This window comes from Piliocolobus tephrosceles, chromosome 1, assembly GCF_002776525.5.
Source record: "Piliocolobus tephrosceles isolate RC106 chromosome 1, ASM277652v3, whole genome shotgun sequence".
Lineage (NCBI taxonomy): Eukaryota > Metazoa > Chordata > Mammalia > Primates > Cercopithecidae > Piliocolobus > Piliocolobus tephrosceles.
The window spans coordinates 111578741-111597722 of NC_045434.1; the positions used below are offsets into that span (position 1 = coordinate 111578741).

At 37.7% G+C, this 18982-nt stretch overlaps 1 protein-coding gene and 1 non-coding gene across 2 annotated transcripts in view; one reads left to right on the top strand and one right to left on the bottom strand.

Moving 5' to 3' along the window:
• Window positions 1-2811: 2811 nt before the first annotated feature.
• Window positions 2812-18982, bottom strand: part of GNAI3 (G protein subunit alpha i3) — a 46411-nt gene continuing 30240 nt past the window's right edge. The window contains exons 4-9 of the mRNA XM_023232689.3: window positions 17262-17419; window positions 14074-14202; window positions 9963-10092; window positions 9426-9579; window positions 4097-4309; window positions 2812-4006 (exon numbers count right to left, since the gene is read on the bottom strand). Of these exons, the coding sequence (XP_023088457.1) occupies window positions 4119-4309; window positions 9426-9579; window positions 9963-10092; window positions 14074-14202; window positions 17262-17419 (762 nt within the window). The 3' untranslated portion in view covers window positions 2812-4006; window positions 4097-4118. The remainder of the gene's footprint in view (window positions 4007-4096; window positions 4310-9425; window positions 9580-9962; window positions 10093-14073; window positions 14203-17261; window positions 17420-18982) is intronic.
• Window positions 4712-4818, top strand: LOC111556067. Its single transcript, XR_002735708.2, has one exon. It is a non-coding gene; the product is annotated as a U6 spliceosomal RNA (small nuclear RNA).

An 18982-nucleotide genomic window follows, 5' to 3' on the forward strand; every position in this document is an offset into this window, starting at 1 on the left:
ACTGTCTCAAAAAAAAAAAAAAAGAAAAAAAGAAAAAAAAAACAAGAGAAAAAACTGCCCTATCCTGACATGTTCTGAAGTATGTTGTTCTCAACAGAACTAACTCATAAATGTTGAGAAAACTGAGGGGAAAGGAGGGAGAGAAGGGATCTTAAAAACTAAAACAAAAAGGAATAAAGACTTTGATCATCATTAAAGTTAGTTCTCCAGTGCCTGAAAAAGCCTTTCTTTTACTCCCTGACAGTTGTCAGCAAAATCAACTTTGAACTTGAGGTCTCTAGGCAACCTACCTTTTTCTCTTGTGCTTGTTGGGAGCAACACAACAAAATAGGATGACCATAAAGCTATGTAAAGAGCTGAGGGTGATCCAGGTCAGATCTCTGATTTGCACTACGAAGCCTAAAGTAGAACACAATAATTACCTGGCACTGGCAAATTAAGATCATTGTTCTTAAAATCAGTATTACACATGAAAAGGAAAGATCCACAAGTACTACTACTCAAGGAAAACAGTGACGTTTTAGGTTTATAAAATGAGTAGAGGGCTGCTGATTTTTTTTTTTTTTTTTTTTTGGAACACATAAAAAGGGAAAATAATCAATGGTAGGTTTTTAATAGGAACAAGAGGCTGACTTTACCTTATATATGACTGCAATACAGCAAGGAGTTCTGCAACAGGAAACTCCAGAACTATGTCACACATGCTAAGCAAATGAAAAAATTATATTAAGTAACTAATCAGGCCAGGGAAGCAATGTCCAAAGCATGTCACAGCTATAAATGAGAGAATAATGACCAGAATATAAGAATATAGAGTGACTGAATGAATTACAAAAACCAGCTATTATTTTAAAATAGTCTAATGTGTATATACAACAAATAGAATATATATGAAAATTTAAAAAACAAGGCAACAATTTTTTTTTAAAATTTTGGTCCCATCTAGTCTTACACTGTAAAAATGTAGTACCTTGTGAAAAATAACGATCCATCAGTAAAAATTTAAAAAATGATTCACTGTGAACTAGAGATTTAGAATTCAAACTGTCCAAGATGAAAATGTCTTAACTGTTAAAGTTTTTGGAATTTTCATCCTAGGAGGTAAAATCTGTTGCAAAGCTGAATTTATAAGGTTGGGAGGACTGTCCATTAAGAATACCTCTTCTTTACACAGAGACTAATGGCTTCTTAAATGGTCCAAAGCCTAGGCACCTGAATTCTGAAACATTATCCATCACAAATCTCCAGCATTCTCCAGAGGAAACACACAAGGCAACTTTTAGCTTCTTTGATTACAAATGCTGAAGTTTTTTTTCAGGCTAGTTAGCCCTGCTACAAGAAAATATCTTTTGTTTCAATACAAACCAGTGATTTGCAAGCCTGACTGGTAATCAAAATCACCTTTTAAAAATTATAAATTGCCGGCCGGGTGCGGTGGCTCACACCTGTAATCCAGCACTTTGGGAGGTCGAGGAGGGGGGGATCACGAGGTCAGGATATCAAGAGCATCCTGGCTAACACGGTGAAACCCTGTCTCTACTAAAACATACCAAAAAATTAGCCAGGCGTGGTGGCAGGCACCTGTAGTCCCAGCAGAATGGCGTGAACCCGGGAGGCGGCGCTTGCAGTGAGCCAAGATCACGCCACTGCACTCCAGCCTGGGCAACAGAGCGAGACTCCGTCTCAAAAAAAAAAAAAAAAGAAATCGATTGCCAGCCCACCAGCCAAAAGTCAATCTCTTAGATAGGTCCAAGTGATTTTTACTTAAGTCATATTAAAGACCACTGACTTAAATTGTCTCCCTGTGTCCTCAAGGAATGTGCATTTAGATAAGTTATTTGGGATGGTGAGATAAGAGTGATCTTCATGTAAACAAACAGCAAATGTAAATGGTACAAAGGCAGAAAATGGGGACCTGCTATTTTTCTTTAACAGAAGGGCTAAAAATTTAACATATCAGATAGATATTCAAATGAAAATACAAATTCAAAATAAAATGAACTTTTTTGGATTATTGGTTATTTTAGATTATCAATAACACCATTCCATTAGTCCACAGTATAGAAAGACTATAAAGTTGAAAATAATATTCCACCAGTTCTCGTTTCCAGATGATCCTATATTACAGAATACAATAAGGAAAAGATATATTCAAAATGAATAAGAACTACCAACCCTGTTTACATTGTGGGCATTGAATCAATCACCAATTGAAGCTGGTAATTTTCTTTCAGATCAAGTTTTCCCAAATCTAAAGAAAATTTCATTATATAATACAGTTATACCATCTGTAAGCTATGATTTTCCAAAGAGAATCAGAAAAAAAGTTAAAAACTACCAACAAAGGCACTGAACTGCTATGACTTGCTTTTCTGTTGACACCAACCTTTTTCTGTAAACTAGTGAAAGGTCACATCAAAAGATGAAATAGAATCCAATTCAAAAAGATTGGACCCCAAAAGGCACTGCTCAAACTTCTGATTTGAAATGCTCAAAATGCATTCTCTTCATTTGTCTTCCCCCAATAGAGCATTCAATATTTAATGACATTTGCTGTACATTATACAAAAGGGACTGTAGGTTGAAGTGAATATAACTCTCCACACAAGCAAAATGTAAATCTGCAAAATGAATGATGATCACATCCACTCGTATGCAGATATAACACAAAACCTAAGGTTCAACAATACTATTACACCAAAGGACTAGACCTTCAGGAAACCCTTCCACCTAAACCCATTCTCACACAAAGGCTAAAAACACATTCTGCAAAGGCAAAAGGAAACAGAAGACAGTATTTCCATTAAAGACTAGTTACAAACAGGAGCAAACCTGGGCTCTTTACTCACCATTTTAATACTGCTGCCAACTATAATAGATTAAAAATGTACACATGACAAAGTGGGAAAAAGTCCCAAAATGCAACAGTTTCAGCAAAAGAACATACTGACTAAGGATTACTACAGTTAACATTGCTACAGTAAAAACGATGGCAAACAGGGATTTGGCACCACATTTACAAAGTAAAAGCATGCACTGTTAATACACTTTAGATGTCTCTCAACAGAAAAGGCCATGAAGATGGAAAACAAGAGGCACCTTGTACAAAACTCCCTATAACTGAGACAAACAAGCAGGAATCAAAGTGGTCAATTTAGTAAATATGTAGCAGCAAAGTCACTGGTTCTGTTTGGAATTTAGCAATTTGCATTTCTGATTGGCAGCTGTCCTGGGTGTGTCTGTATCCAAGAAGCTGACTTTATCATACTACATCACAGCAGTAATTTGGTAATCTGCATAAACAAGGTTGACCTTCAACCATAAGCTTAAAGAAAAGAGAGAACTAGAATCTTATTGCAGAACTTTCCAATGTAATTACCATATGGAAACCATAATGGTACTTTGAGCAGGATAACAACATAAATTTCATCAAAAAAGTTGTATGCATAGCCCCAGTAACTGGAAAGAATTATAAGTAATTATGGAAGTATTATATTCTGACCACACCAAGAGTTAAAAACAAAGAGTTCCTACTAAAGAGGAATATTTTCAAGATGATCTGGTCACATCATGTGCATAGTTAACATTGTGTTTTAATAAAGATTCTTTTGCAAATAAAGAAATAAAATTTAGTAAAGTTATTCTTCTCTTGATGAAAAAACCCTAAAAACGAACCACTGGTGGTTTGTTAAGAAGGGGGAAAAAAAGAGTAAGCTACATATTGAAAGTTCTAGAATGCAGCACCTCAACTTCACATCTTCCATAAGCATTTAAGATTAAGAAATCCAAGTGAGGTCTTGATGATCAAATCACACTTTACAGTTCTTCCAATTCCAATGTCTGAATTTAGCATCTCATGTCAATTAAAAGTTCCCTAATATAGAAGATTGTGCTAAAGAGTGCTAAGATTCTGCATGCTGCTGCCATTCCCTGGTCCCGTTCATGCTTGTAGCTGCCCCATAAGACAGCAAAAGGTGTCTGGTCTCAACACTCCACACTGTAGTAACTAGAAGAGAAGAATATTCTGAATTAGAAAAAGTTTACAAAGCTAAGAGACATCACTATAGCACTATAACCACCTTGTATGAAACTTTACCTTTCACTAACATCCATGCTTTTCAATAAAGTCCACATTCCTTTAAGTTGTTTTTAATGATGACATCTGTAACAGCATCAAAAACAAACTGCACATTCTTCGTGTCTGTGGCACAGGTGAAGTGAGTATAGATCTCCTTGGTATCTTTTCTTCTGTTCAGATCTTCAAACTGGCATTGAATATAGGCAGCTGCCTCTTCGTATGTATTGGAACCTAAAACAGACACCCAGTACTCTCAGTTCAAATTGTAACAGCTGCCTGAACTCAACTAAGTCAGACCATTACCATTTACTTATGGAGAGGAAACATAACCCAATTAAATATGAATAGAATTCTCTATTTCTATAATCATTAGATGTTTCTATAATTAGGTTCTTCGTGAGAGTAGACTCTCATGGTAACTAAAATAAAATCATCACACACAAAGATTGAAGAAAACATAACATTGTTTCTCTTTACCCTTTCATTTAGACTTTTCAGCTAAAAAAAATCTAGAAAGTATAAAAGGAAACTAGGAAAGTAGGAAGGTGCATTTCTAGGGAACACAACTGCTTCAAAGGTCTGAGAGAGGCTGTGTTCCTTGGAGTGATCTTGGAATAAAAATTCAACAGGGTAGTGCTCACTTCGGTAGCACATGTACTAAAATTGGAACAATACAGAGAACATTAACATGGCCACTGCGCAAGGATGACAGGCAAATTCGTGAAGCGTTCCATATTTTTGAAAATAACTGGGTCGGATCATGCTAAAAGGAGATAATATTACTCTGCTACAAAGTGTTTCCAACTAGAAAGGATCAATGAAGTGAGAAATTGTTGAGAAGGATACAGTTTGCTTTTAGATGTCCTTTGTCCAATATGAACATTTATTCATATTGTTTTGATTACCCTTATGTTACTACAAGATGGCAATAAATGCTATGGGATTGTTTGTATTAAAACAAACAAAAAAAGGAATTCAACAGGGTAAATTGTTCTTTTCAAAATCATTCCACAGTTTTAAGGAGGTTTAGCTTCAAAGTCTTAAGGTAATAATTTAAGTAAGGAAAAGCAATACACTTTAAAAGAGTGAATTTTAGGGTTTCTGAATTATATCTCTATAAAGCTCTTATTTTTTACAAAAAGAAAGGTGGCAGGAACCAAAAGTAAAAGCTGTCTCAACAATATTTGTAATTAATACCCTTAAATCACCTGCTTTTTACACCATCTTATCTACTTACGGAACCTTTAGAGTAGCCTTAGAAACTGGCTATAAAGCCAGGGAAACGCAACAAAGACAATTCATTATTCCAATAAACTAGAGGCTATTTTCAGTAACATTAAGCATAACAAAAATATCAATAACAAAGATATAAAGAAGACCAGGTAACAAAATGGAGCTTAAGAAAAAAGGAGCTGGGTGGGGTGGCTCACACCTGGGGCCGCGGCAGGTGGATCGCTTGAGGTCAGGAGTTCGAGACCAACCTGGCCAACACAGTGAAACCCCATCTCTACTAAAAATCAAAAAATCATTAGCTAGGCCTAGTGGTGGGCACCTGTAGTGGAGCTGAGGCACAAGAAGCATGTGAATCTGGGAGGTGAAGGTTTCAGTGAGCCGAGATCATGCCACTGCATTTCTGTCTGGGAGACAGAGCAAGACACTGTCTCAAAAAAAGAAAAAAAAAAAGGAAAGGAAAAGAATATTAATTAAAATATTTAAATAACTGAAGGAAAACAGCTTTGTAGGTGCTTGAAGCAGGTTCTTAAAATCTGGAAAACAACCTCTGTAAATTAGAGGCAGATGAGTGAAAAGTGAATTTTGTCTGCTAGGAACAGATACTAATACCTGGCAAATAAGGACTGTAAGAATCTGTATGTAGAATGAAGACAATGGAGGATAGGCTTGGAAGTTAACAACAACAAAGAAAATGGATATGAGATTAAAGGCTCTTTGCTTTGTGTGAAGACTCTAAGCTGGGCCTTCAACATTAATGCCAATTCTTTTACTTGTCTTACATCTCTCTCCCCTAATCCTAAAACTTGGTTGCTTTCTATAAACTCACCTGATTCTCACCTCCCTCTGTTCTTTACTCTGAACAGGTAACCACATTTCCAACTTCCTTGAGAAAACAGAGGCCATGAGGAAGGATTAAACTACATCTCAACTTTTTGTCCTACCACCTCACTCAAAATGTTACATATCTGCACTTATCTGTACTTCTGGTCTTAGAGGTGTCTTACTTCTTCCTCAAAAATCAATTGCTCTACCTATACTCTTTTTAAAAAATTGAGGAAAATTAACATAACAGATATTTAACCATTTTAAAGTGTACAATTCAGTGGCACTTAGTGTATTCACAATGTTATGCAATCACCACCTCTCTCTAGCGACAAAACTTTTTCAATGCCCTATTCCCATTAAGTAATCACTCCCTTTTCTTCCCATTCTCCCAATTCTCATAACCACTAATATGCTTTCTGTCTCTATGGATTTGCCTATTTTGGATATATCATATAATAGAAGTATTGGCCTCTTTTACTTAGCACAGTGTTTTGAGTTTCATACAAGTTGTACCATCTATTATTATTCCTTTTCTTGGGTAAATAATATTTATTGTATGTATACAACACAATTTGTTTATCCATTTATCCTACCTAGACTCGTAATTCCTTTTTTCCCATCTGCTTGCAAATCTTGCTCCTTCAATTACATCTGTTTTTTCAACATCTCTTTTGCTTATAGGATCTTAGCCCTCAACCTATAAACATTCTTAAATCTCTCCCTTTTACCACGTTGCTCAAGAGTAGTCTACACTTATCTTCTTTCTTCACTTTCCACTCTGTAACTCACTGTACTCACCTTTCCATTGACACTGCTCTCAAGAGCAGGTCACCGACCTCCTAACTGTTAACTCCAAGGCCATTTTTCAGTATTTATCTTACTTATCTGCAGATAACACTGTTGACTGAAATATTTAATCAACTCACTTTTTAAGCTCTCCTTTTGGTTATGATATCTTTCTTTCTCTCCTGCCAATAGAGGCTGCTATTCTCTCTCATTTTATCTGTGGTCGTTTTTCTCCTCATTCTATATTATTATCTCCATAGGTCATTTCACCCATTTCCATGTTTTCATTACTGATGATCTGAAACTCCAACCTCTCCCCAACCTCAAATATAACTGCCCATAAGATATTATTTCGACGTTCCATAAATAATTAAAAATCAACATTCCTAAATATGAATTCAGGTCAGAGCACCAGCATCTAAGACAGAAACCTGGGAGTACCTCTGACTCTTCCCATTTCCTTAACCCTGCTTTACCCCTTCACTTTATTGATTGACTGAATGATGGATGGAGACTCACTCTGTTTCCAGGCTGGAGTGCAGTGGTGCAATCTCAGCTCACTGCAACCTCCGTCCCCTGGGTTCAAGCGATTCTCCCACCTCAGCCTCCCGAGTAGCTGGGATTACAGGTGCGCGCCACCATGCCCAGCTAACTTTTCTATTTTTAGTACAGACAGGGTTTCACCACATTGTCCAGGATGGTCTCTATCTCTTGACCTCATGATCCACCCACCACGGCCTCCCAAAGTGCTGGGATTACAGGCATGAGCCACCGTACCCAGCCTCACTTTATTATAGAAAGCATTTACAGCGTCTCCACTAATAAGAGTTCCTATTCTCTGGAAATACCTGACTCTGATCTCCTAGTTTCATAGTGATCCATCCCTGGCAGTTACATTTCTGCCCCTGACCTCAACTGATTGGCCTACAGATTTCTGCCTGACTTAACCATGGCCAGAATCTCTCTCCTTGGAATTTGAAACCAAGGCCAAGCAATCCCAGTCTAGTCTTCTCTTTTTTTTGTTTTTGTTTTTGAGATGATGTCTTGCTCAGTTGCCCAGGCTGGAGTGCAGTGGTGCGATCTCGGCTCACTGCAAGCTCCACCTCCCAGGTTCACACCATTCTCCTGCCTCAGTCTCCCGAGTAGCTGGGACTACAGGTGCCTGCCACCATGCCCAGCTAATTTTTTTTTTTTTGTATTTTTAGTAGAGACGGGGTTTCACTGTGTTAGCCAGGATGGTCTCAATCTCCTGACCTCGTGATCCACTCAGCCTCCTAAAGTGCTGGGACTACAGGTGTGAGCCATCACGCCCAGCCTAGTCTGATCTTTTTAACAGAGATACAGAAACTGTGACTAGGCTGTTATCACATAAACTGAATAGCAGAGAAAGCTGGTAAGGAGAGAAAGAATAATAAAAAAGATACACAGAGGAGAGAAAAAAGATGGGGATAAAGAGTGCTTCCAGGCTTCCTGACAATTATTTCCTAGTTCTAATTCCATTCTAAGACCTGTCCATTCTTGCCTTTGGGTTCTAAGATATATCCCTTAATCCCCATCAAAAGTTTTTATTTCCATCCTGAGTTCTTACCAATTCAAACCTACTACTATCTTTATTATTTATTGCATAATCTTTCTAAAGCAGTTTCTTCTATATCATGTACCCCATGATATGGATCATGGAAGGATATTAAACCTCCAACTGATCATCATTGTCTCAGCATGAGATATAAGGCCTTCCATGAGTTGATCTCTGACCATCTCTCCAACCACTTCTTCCCTGCCACTGTAAACTCTAGTAATACCAAACTCCTTCTGAGTTCCACGACTGGTCACACCATTTTCCTACCTCCATATTTTCATATATGCAATTCCTCTTTTCTAAAATGCTTTTATTCCCCTGTCTGCCTGAGGATTTCTATTTCATCCTCTTAGAAGCTCTAGAAAAAGACTACACTGATCCCATCAGAAGTAACCACTTCTATTCCATTTCTGTTAATGCACATTTTACACTACAATAAATTTATTTATGTCCCTCGGCAACTACATGTCAGTTTCTTGGGCACAATGATTACAACTTACCCTTGTATTTTCTTCGACATATACCAAGTTTTACTTTATTTTTTGTGAGACAGGGTGTCACTATGTTGCCTAGGCTGATCTCAAACTCTTGGGCTCAAATGATCCTCCTGCCTCAACCTTCCAAGTAGCTAGAATTATAGCCACCATGCCCAGCTCCCAAATTTACTTTTTCTCCTTTTTTATTTTCCTCAAAAAATGAAGAGAAAAATTTAAAATAAACACAGAAAATTCAATTGTGTCTGATATGGCACTCTTGACTCGGGGGGGTTTTAATCACAGGCTTAATGCCAATGCCACTACCACTGAATACTCTCCATCAATCACTAAAAAAAAAAAAAAAAAAAAAGACAGTTTTATGAATGCCACCAAAGTGTCGATCTAAGTAAGATGTGTACCTCCAACAAAGTCTTTCATAACCTCTTACCTGTGTATTCTGGATAACAGATAGTTAACGGACTCCTCTTTATTTTTTCCTCAAAAAGGTCTTTCTTGTTAAGGAAGAGAATGATTGAAGTTTCTGTAAACCATTTGTTATTACAAATGCTGTCAAACAGTTTCATGCTTTCATGCATTCGGTTCTGAAAAAGAAATAAAGGATGATAGGTCAGTAGCAAATAGTAAAAGTGGATTAACTTAATGAAAAAGACAAACCAACAAGTTTTGCAGCACTGAATGGCATTAACGGAAATAAGTCAAACACCAATAAGATAAAGTTGAGTGTCAGTCCTCATTTGTGTAATTCTGAGGTGAGAGGAGGTAGGAGGAAGGGCTGGCTAACATCCTTTCCACATACTCAATGTGATTATAACATCTTTTTGAGAGTAATAGGACACAGATCAAAAAAATTAAAGACACTAAGTTTTGACTGAATGAGCAAATGGATGCAGACAATCTTCCTAATAAGTTATTTTCTATTTCCTGGTTACATTAGACAGGCTTTTTACCAGAAGTTCCAACATACCATCTCCTCGTCCTCAGCCAGAACAAGGTCATAATCACTGAGGGCCACACAGAAAATAATTGCTGTCACTCCCTCAAAACAGTGAATCCACTTTTTTCGTTCTGATCTTTGGCCACCTACATCAAACATCCTGGCAAGGGGAAAGAAAGCACAAATTCAGCAAGGTCACACATACACCTCTCCCTAAACTGAAATAATTAGGAAACTTCCCACTATTACATATTCAAGACTTCATTTATAATAGAAGACAAACAAGGAATAGATTAAATGCAGTCAAAATAATTACCTTGGCTAAAAGTACAAGACAACAACATGAGAAAATAAAATTTGTGAATAATCTAGATTCTAATTTTAGACAGACAGTTGAGCCTCCTCTCTATCAAAGCTTGTACCAGATGTGTGAAAAGTCAGCAGAATAAACACTGAAATGGATTAAAGGAAGGAGGGGAAAAGATAGGAAAAGCAAAGAGCTAAATAATACAGTTTGAGATAATAATAATAATGGCATATTTATTGAGTGCTTACCATGGTGCCAGACACTACTACTAAACATCTTAACTCATTTTGCCCTTGTAACACTCCTATGAGTACTATTATTATTATCCCAATTATACAGATAAAGAAATTGAGGCACATTCAATGTTAAATGATTTGCTCAAAGGTACACTACTAAGAAACAGGGACTGGGGATCTGAACCTAGGCACTCTAACTCCAGCACCCATGTTCTGACTCTCAAAATGGTTTGCCTATAAATGCCCAATGTGCACTCTGCTTCCATAACTTCTTCCTACTAAGTGTGTTTTCCTTACCTTAAAAAAAAAATTTGGAGATTAATTGTAAAAACAAATAAATTATATTTTTATGGTAGGATTCTATTAACCCAATAACCAAAAAACAGCCTTGACCAATATTTCCAAACTCCAAGTCTTACTTAAACCTAATTAATAAAAACAAAGTCTCAACTGTTCACAAACTTTATGTTCCACTCCAGATCAGTTTTAGTCCAAAACTCTCTTCTGGGCGACTTACTTGGTATTCTGAGTCAACTGCTGAACTTCTATCAGCAGCATCCTCAACTACTTCCTACAGTAAAAAGAAGATCTGCACTGCTTTTTGTGTTTTAGCTGATACTTAGGTCTAATGACGTATACATGCAAATTGTTACTCTGTGATCTGTGTTTGAAGAAAATGATAAAATTTTTAAAGGCTAAACTCTGCCGAACTGGTTTAATGTATACGATCAATAGTGACTAGAGGCCTACATTTCCAGAGATGTTTTTGCCCAAAAATTGAAAGAAATAAGACACAGTTGGTGATTTCTCAATGTATGCTTGAAAGGAATTATCTCTTTATGACCCAACCCTTCCTTTGGGTTGATCTTGCACAATTCTTTTTGACCTTTGGTCATGACACCTGAAATGATGTAATCACAAGTTGGCTTTAATATAGGGTCATAATACAGGTTTTAGGAAGGCTAACATCATATATTTCACCATGGAAGTCTCAAGGGGAGACACACCAATAACTTCAATTTACTCCCCCATTTTCTCTACAAAGTCTATACAACACTGTGAAGTTCCAAGGTGGGCTTTTAGCACATATTAACATTTACAATATCATTCACTAAGAGATCAACATTTCATAAACATTACCTCATTAACTGAGAGGCAAGTAAGCAAGTACACAATGCCTTGCATATGGTAGATGCTCAATAAATGTTTGAATAAATGGATAGTAGTTTTGCCTAGAGAGAAGAGGAAAAGGAAGAAATGATAGTACTTCATAACAAGATAACTACATGCCAACAATCAAGTAGGTGTGGCACCTTAATTAGATCTGGCTATTGATCATGGCATAAAAAGACAGGACAGTTAGGATTTGCCTAACTAAAGACTGATCTCTATAACAACACCAATAAGAAAGTTTCCAACACTAAATAATGATCACAACTTTTAATTATAAGTAGATTACAAACCTTATACAAAGAAATCTCATTCTTATGGTCTCATGAGTGATAATCCATGTGGTCTTTGCTGCTCTTGCTAAATAAATTCATCAGTACTAAAGATAAGCAGCAAGTCTATTCTAAAAGCATTCAGAGCTGAACTACTATTTTCCTGCACCAGGAAAAAATCTAGTTTGGTGTATTAGGATTTCAAGACCCTGACTGGTATCTAGTAATAAGTAAACCCTACGTGGATTTCACAAATCCTGTGTAAGAGTTGGTTTCAGACAAAAAACCTGACAGGCTCTGAGGTAGTAGTTACATCTGTATGCAATAATGCCAAACATCACATTCTACATATAAGCATAATAACATAACTAAAGAACACATGGTATACTGAAGGAGAAAAGTTTACTCCTAATCTCAAAGGTCACAAAAGAAAAAAATGGGAACCAAAAAAACATTTCTAATATTTATAAAAGACCATTAACACAGAGACAAGCTGAGGCTTGTTTTAGAATTACTAATGCTGCCAGGCATGGTGGCTCACACCTGCAATCCCAGCATTTTGGGAAGCCGAGGCGGGCGGATCACAAGGTCAGGAGATAGAGACCATCCTGGCTAACAGGGTTAAAGCCCGTCTCTACTAAAAGTACAACAACAACAAAATCAGCCGGGCGTGGTGGCATGCGCCTGTACTCCCAGCTACTCAGGAGGCTGAGGCAAGAGAATCACTTGAATCCGGGAGGCACAGGTTGCAATGAGCCAAGATCACACCACTGCACTCCAGCCTGGCGACAGAGCAAGACTCCGTCTCAAAAAAAAAAAAAAAAAAAAAAAAAAAAGAATTACTAATGCTAATGAGAAAGTTATTTGTATTAGAATACCAGAATCTTCACTCTCTAAAACTATCACAGTTGGACTGAGCATGGTGGCTCACACCTGCAATCCCAGCACTTTGAGAGGCTAAGGCGGGAGAATCACCTGAGCCCAGGAGTTTGAGACCAGCCTGAGCAATAAAGAGGTATTCTGCCGGGTGCGGTGGCTCAAGCCTGTAATCCCAGCACTTTGGGAGGCCGAGACGGGCGGATCACGAGGTCAGGAGATCAAGACCATCCTGGCTAACCCGGTGAAACCCCGTCTCTACTTAAAAATACAAAAAACTAGCCGTGCGAGGTGGTGGGCGCCTGTAGTCCCAGCTACTCGGGAGGCTGAGGCAGGAGAAAGGCGTAAATCCGGGAGGAGGAGCTTGCAGTGAGCTGAGATCCGGCCACTGCACTCCAGCCTGGGCGACAGAGCAAGACTCCGTCTCAAAAAAAAAAAGAGAGATCCTGTCTCTACATATTTGTTTTTTTTTGGTAAACATTAGCCAGGCACAGTGGCATGAGCCTATAGTCCCAGCAACTTGGAAGGCTGAGGCAGAAGGATCACTTGAGCCCAGAAAGTCAAGGCTGCAGTGAGCCATGATCACACCACTCCACTCCAGCTTGGATGACAGAGTAAGACCCTGTCTCTAAAAAATAAAATTTTAAAAACAAACCAAAAAAAAATCACTGTTTAAATGTCATCTTACCAACCCAAAATACCTCTATCCCCATATTTCTGCACTGTACTAAGAACTTAATTGTACATGACACTACACACAAATTACTTCAAGAGCCATGATAATACTTGCTCCATTCCATTCAACTGGAAGGGAAATTCAAACCAAAAAGAAGTGACACTGGGGAGAAAAGCATTTTTATTTTAATATCAAAATGGCAAAACAAAACCATGTAACTAACCAAAAAAACTGGTTTTCCTAAGTTTAATATTGTTACCCCATTAAACATTCAATATCTGTTTTGGTGAGTCTAACAAGCAGCTGAAAAGAATAAAATTAAAACAAACCAGTTATCACAGGAAAAATTTTACTGGGAGGCAAGTTACAATTTATTTTTGAATTTAAATTCCTCTAAATGGACACAAACATTTGATGCTATTTGGAGAAACAAGAGATGTTTGGGCCCCCATTCAGTTAAAACATTCAAACAATGCTGATAAATAGGTTAAGTTTCTAAACCAAGGAATACTGCCCAGAGAAAATTTACCCTGATTAAGAGATGGTAAACTAAAACAAAAGATACCTGTATTTGGCACACCTAGCAAAAACGCTAATGACTTACTTGAAGTATAGGTCTTTGAAGGTGAAATGCGTTTCTACAATGCCTGTGGTCTTCACTCTCGTCCGAAGAACATCTTGCTGAGTTGGAATGTAGTTAGACTGGGATATTCTATCCAGATCATTTAGATAACTACATAAAAGACACATTTACTTTTACTTGGTGAAGCCAACCATGTGCACAGCAAATCAACAGACTAAATTAGTTTCTATTCTAAACCTGTTACTAGTTACTAAAGTGGCAAAACAGAATCAGATCTTCAGTATCACAGAAAAGATAAGAAGCCAGGCATGGTGGCTCACGTCTGTAATCCCCACACTTTGGGAGGCCAAGGCAGGAAGATCGCTTGAGGTCAGGAGTTCAAGACCAGCCTGGGCAACATAAAGAGACCCCTGTCTTTACAAAATATTTTAAAAATTAACTAAGCATGGTGGTGCACGCCTGTAGTCCTAGCTAATCCTCCTACCCTTGAGTGAAGCAGAAGGATCACTTGAACCCAAGAGGTCAAGACTGCAGGGTGCCACTGTACTTCGGCCTGAGTGACAGAGTGAGACCCTCGTCTCTTAAAAAAAGAAATAATAAGAAAAAATATGAATCCAACATAGGACAATTATGGAGTCCATATACATTAACAAAAGTAGGTTTTTGTTTTGTTTTGTTTTTGTTTTTGTTGTTTTTTTTTTGAGACACAGTCTCACTCTGTCACCCGGGCTGCAATGCAGTGGTGTGATCTCGGCTCACTGCAACCTCCATCTTCCGGGTTCAAGTGATTCTCCTGCTTCAGCCTCCTGAATAGCTGGGATTACAGATGCTCACCACTACACCCAGCTAATTTTTTGTATTTTTAGTAGAGACGGGGTTTCACCATGTTGGCCAGGCTGGTCTCAAACTCCTGACCTCAGGTGATTCGCCTGCCTTGGTCTCCCAAAGTGCTGGGATTATAGGCGTGAGCCACCGCGCCCAGACACAAAAGTAGGTTTAATTCTACAGAATTAAACTGTGAAGGCCAATTTAAAAAATTAAAACAATAGGAACAGGAAATGTTTTTAGTAAAGAAAAATTCCTGAAATGTAATACTAAATTAACTGTGTACTGTATAATACCAAAACCAAACTATACCAAAAGTCCTCAGACGATTAAACTTAATAGGTCATGTGTGTTTAACCATTTGACAGGACATTAGAGAATGGTGTTTGATTTACTAAAATTTAGAGAACTATAGTGAGTAAGAATATTTTCCGTTTTCTTTCAGTAAACAGAAGAGTTGGGGAGGTTTGGGTTTTTTTTAAATCTAAACCAAAAACAAATTGTAAATACCTCCAAAAAAATTAATTTGTTCAGGGAAATAATTAAAAGACTGCTTCAAAACTATATTCTTTGCTGATTCCAGGCTAGAAAACTGATGAGCAGATGGCACCAATATAAGTGAATCATTAATGATCTATAAAACCAAATACTATCACTAATGTAAAGAGGCAAACTTAGATCAACTGTTATGAAAATCTCTATAATATAAGCACATGTAGTTAGAGGATTCAGAGCTTTCTGAATGAATGATGAAAAAAAGCAATTATAATCTACTTTTGATGACCACTGGTAGAATTATGTAAGCTCTCAATACCTGCAACTAAAACATATTAAAAGGTAGGCAAGAATCCTGAAACGTTTCTAAAGCCAAGTTCTCACTGAAAGAATAAGAAAGTTTTCAAATACAGTCATGTGCTGCATAACAATGTTTTGGTCAACAACAGACTCCATAAATGTATGCTAGTGATCCTGTAAGATTATAATGGAGCTGAAACACTCCTAGTCCCTAGTGACATCATGGGCCATATTACCCTTTTATATGTTTAGAGACGTTGAGATATACAAATACTTACCATTATGTTACAATTGCCTACAGTATTTAGTACAATAACGTACTGTACAGGTTCATAGTCTAGGGGCAACAGGCTATACCACAGAGCTTAGGTATGTGGTAGGCTATACCATCTAATTCTGTGTATGCATAGTCTATGACGTTCACACAATGACAAATCACCTAATGATGCATGTTTCAGAATGTATCCCTGTCCTTATGCACAGCCTGAGTATATCATTTAATTTCTTCTTATAACAATTTAAGCTAGAATGATGATGTGAACAGTAGGAAAACAATAATATTGGAGAAAAAACCTTAATGCTTAAAAGTACAAAGAGAAATACAGATAACAAGTGCTCACCAGGCTCTGCAAAAGTACATTTAAAAAAATACATTCTGGGCTGGGCACGGTGGCTCACTCCTATAATCCAAGCACTTTGGGAGGCCGAGGTGGGTGGATCACGAGGTCAGGAGATCGAGACCATCCTGGCTAACACAGTGAAACCCCAAAAAATACAAAAAATTAGCCAGGTGTGGTGGCGGGCGCCTGTAGTCCCAGCTACTTGGGAGGCTGAGGCAGGAGAATGGTGTGAACGTGGGAGGTGGAACATGCAGTGAGCGGAGATCGCGCCACTGCACTCCAGCCTGGGCGACAAAGCGAGACTCCGTCTCAAAAAAAAAAAAAAAATTCTGATTCTAGGTTTTATAAATAAATATATGTAAAAGAGGTAAAGTAGGATAACACGTAATAGCTTCATATAAGTGTTCATTACAAATTCTCTAAAACTATGTTAACACTCAAGATAATATCCTTGACAAAAAGATACTTCAACTTCATTCCATGACTCAACCTTCTCTTTCTATACAAAGTCTACTATTGTGATCTGGCAAAATATTTATTAGTGAAATCCACAGTGCAGCCCAGACACAGAGAGCTGGCTGCATAAAAAGAAATACCACAATTCTAATTTCCCTCTCTAGCTGGCTATCAGTGCCAAGCCCTTACACAGAGGAACTTATGAGTTGGAACAGATTCAGAACCCAGCCACAATAGATGTCTCTCCTCCTTCACTTGCTTATAATAAAATGCCATGGAACTAATTTAGTGGTGCCAAGTCTCCCATTTACATTCCAAGAGGGAACTTTTTTCTCCAAATCATACAAATGACCAAGGGCTCTATAATCCTAAACTTAGACAATTTTTATAAAGCATCCTATAAACTTCTAAGAGTGTCTATTACTTAAACATTTCCTTAAGGATAGGCACTAAACTTTCTCTAGTGTCACCAAGTTATTCTCTGTTATAGTTTCACGGAGAAAAATTACTTACTATGAAGCAGAATCATTGAGCTGATATTCCCTGGATCTGCTGAAGCAAGCTTGTACCCCACCATCTCGCCATAACCGTTTAATCACTCCTGCTAGTTCTGGAGTCATGACTCCTTCTTCAGCACTGCCAGCTAAAACAAATAATTGTCGGGCATCATCCTGAAGAAAGCAGTTAAGAAAGAGACAGATGACTCTCCATTTCCTTCAGACTTGATGACAGTCTCTTTAAAATACACACACATTACATGTTATGTTAAAAGAGGTGTTGTTACAGAGACCTTTTCTGACAGGCCAGCATGACAGAATTTATAATTAAGTCTTTCCTCATTCTCATTCCACTACCATTTTAAGTCCAGAACTGAGCTGAGAAATTATTTTACTTCCCCACCACTCCTCTACACATCACCATCCCCAGAAAAGATCATTTCTGGCCAGCCCACAAATCTCCATCCAGATTGCTAATAATTTTTGAGAGAAAAAAACTGGTTTATGAGACAGGCTTATGTAAAACATTCCCGTTCTATTAAAGGAAGCCTACAATAAAAATAGAAATAAAAAGACTAGCACATAAGAGGTAAAGTCTAAACACCTGAAAGGGAGTAAAACATGAATCAAGTTTAAGAAAAAGTATTCTCTTCTTTGCCTTCAGCCCAGACAGCAGAACAAGAAGAGGAGATGGAGGCACTTAAGGAGTCTAGAAGTCTAATGGGGGAAATAAATCCCTCAGGGAAGATTCAAACAGTCCCTAGATTTCCCTAAAGGAATAATAATAATGTTCTGAGAGAGGGAAAGGAAGGCAGCAGGAGGAAAAGAAAGTAACCAAAACTTAATGAGTCATAGCCACAGTTTTCTTTTTTTTTTTTTTTTTTTTGAGACAGAGTTTTGCTCTTGTCACTCAGGCTGGAGTGCAATGGTGTGATCTCTGCTCATTGTAACCTCCACCTCCTGGGTTCTAGTGATTCTCCTGCCTCAGCCTCCCAAGTAGCTGGGATTACAGGCGTCTGCCACCACATCCAGCTAATTTTTCTATTTTTAGTAGAGATGGGGTTTCACCATGTTGGCTAGGCTGGTCTCGAACACCTGACCTCAAGTGATCCACTCGCTTCAGCCTCCCAAAGTGCTGGGATTACAGGCACGAGCCACCGGGCCCGGACATAGCCATAGTTTTCTAGGTTGCTATAGTTTTTAAACATAAAATATGTGACAGAGAGAACAGAAATGGATTATGAGATTTTTATTGTTTTGCTTTATTCTATCCATCCCTACTTGTTGTTTAAAAATAAACACAGGTCTCACAGGATGATTTTCCCAACCACATCTAATATTTATCTACCTTGAGAGATTCCAAATAACTATAAAAATAAAAAATTTTAAAAGTATATAACATGTAAAGAAAAAGTAAAGGAGAAAAGGGAGCAATCATTTGTATCTTAAGTAGTCATCAGGACAAGTAAACTAATAAACAAAAGTCATTTCAGACCATAGGTGAACTCACAACCAAAAACTCCAAAGACTTGTGAATTACCAGAACTTGTGCATCCACCTTAGCAAAACAAAACCATCCAAAGTGCATTCAAATTATTGTTGCCAAACTCTGGGTCTCCAGCTCTAATGGTTTTTACCTAGTAATATTTCCTCCTTTATGATCCTTTCCTGTATTCTTTCTAGTAATATTTAGGCTCAACCCACTCTCATTTAGCTTCTTTTTTTTTTTTTTTTTTT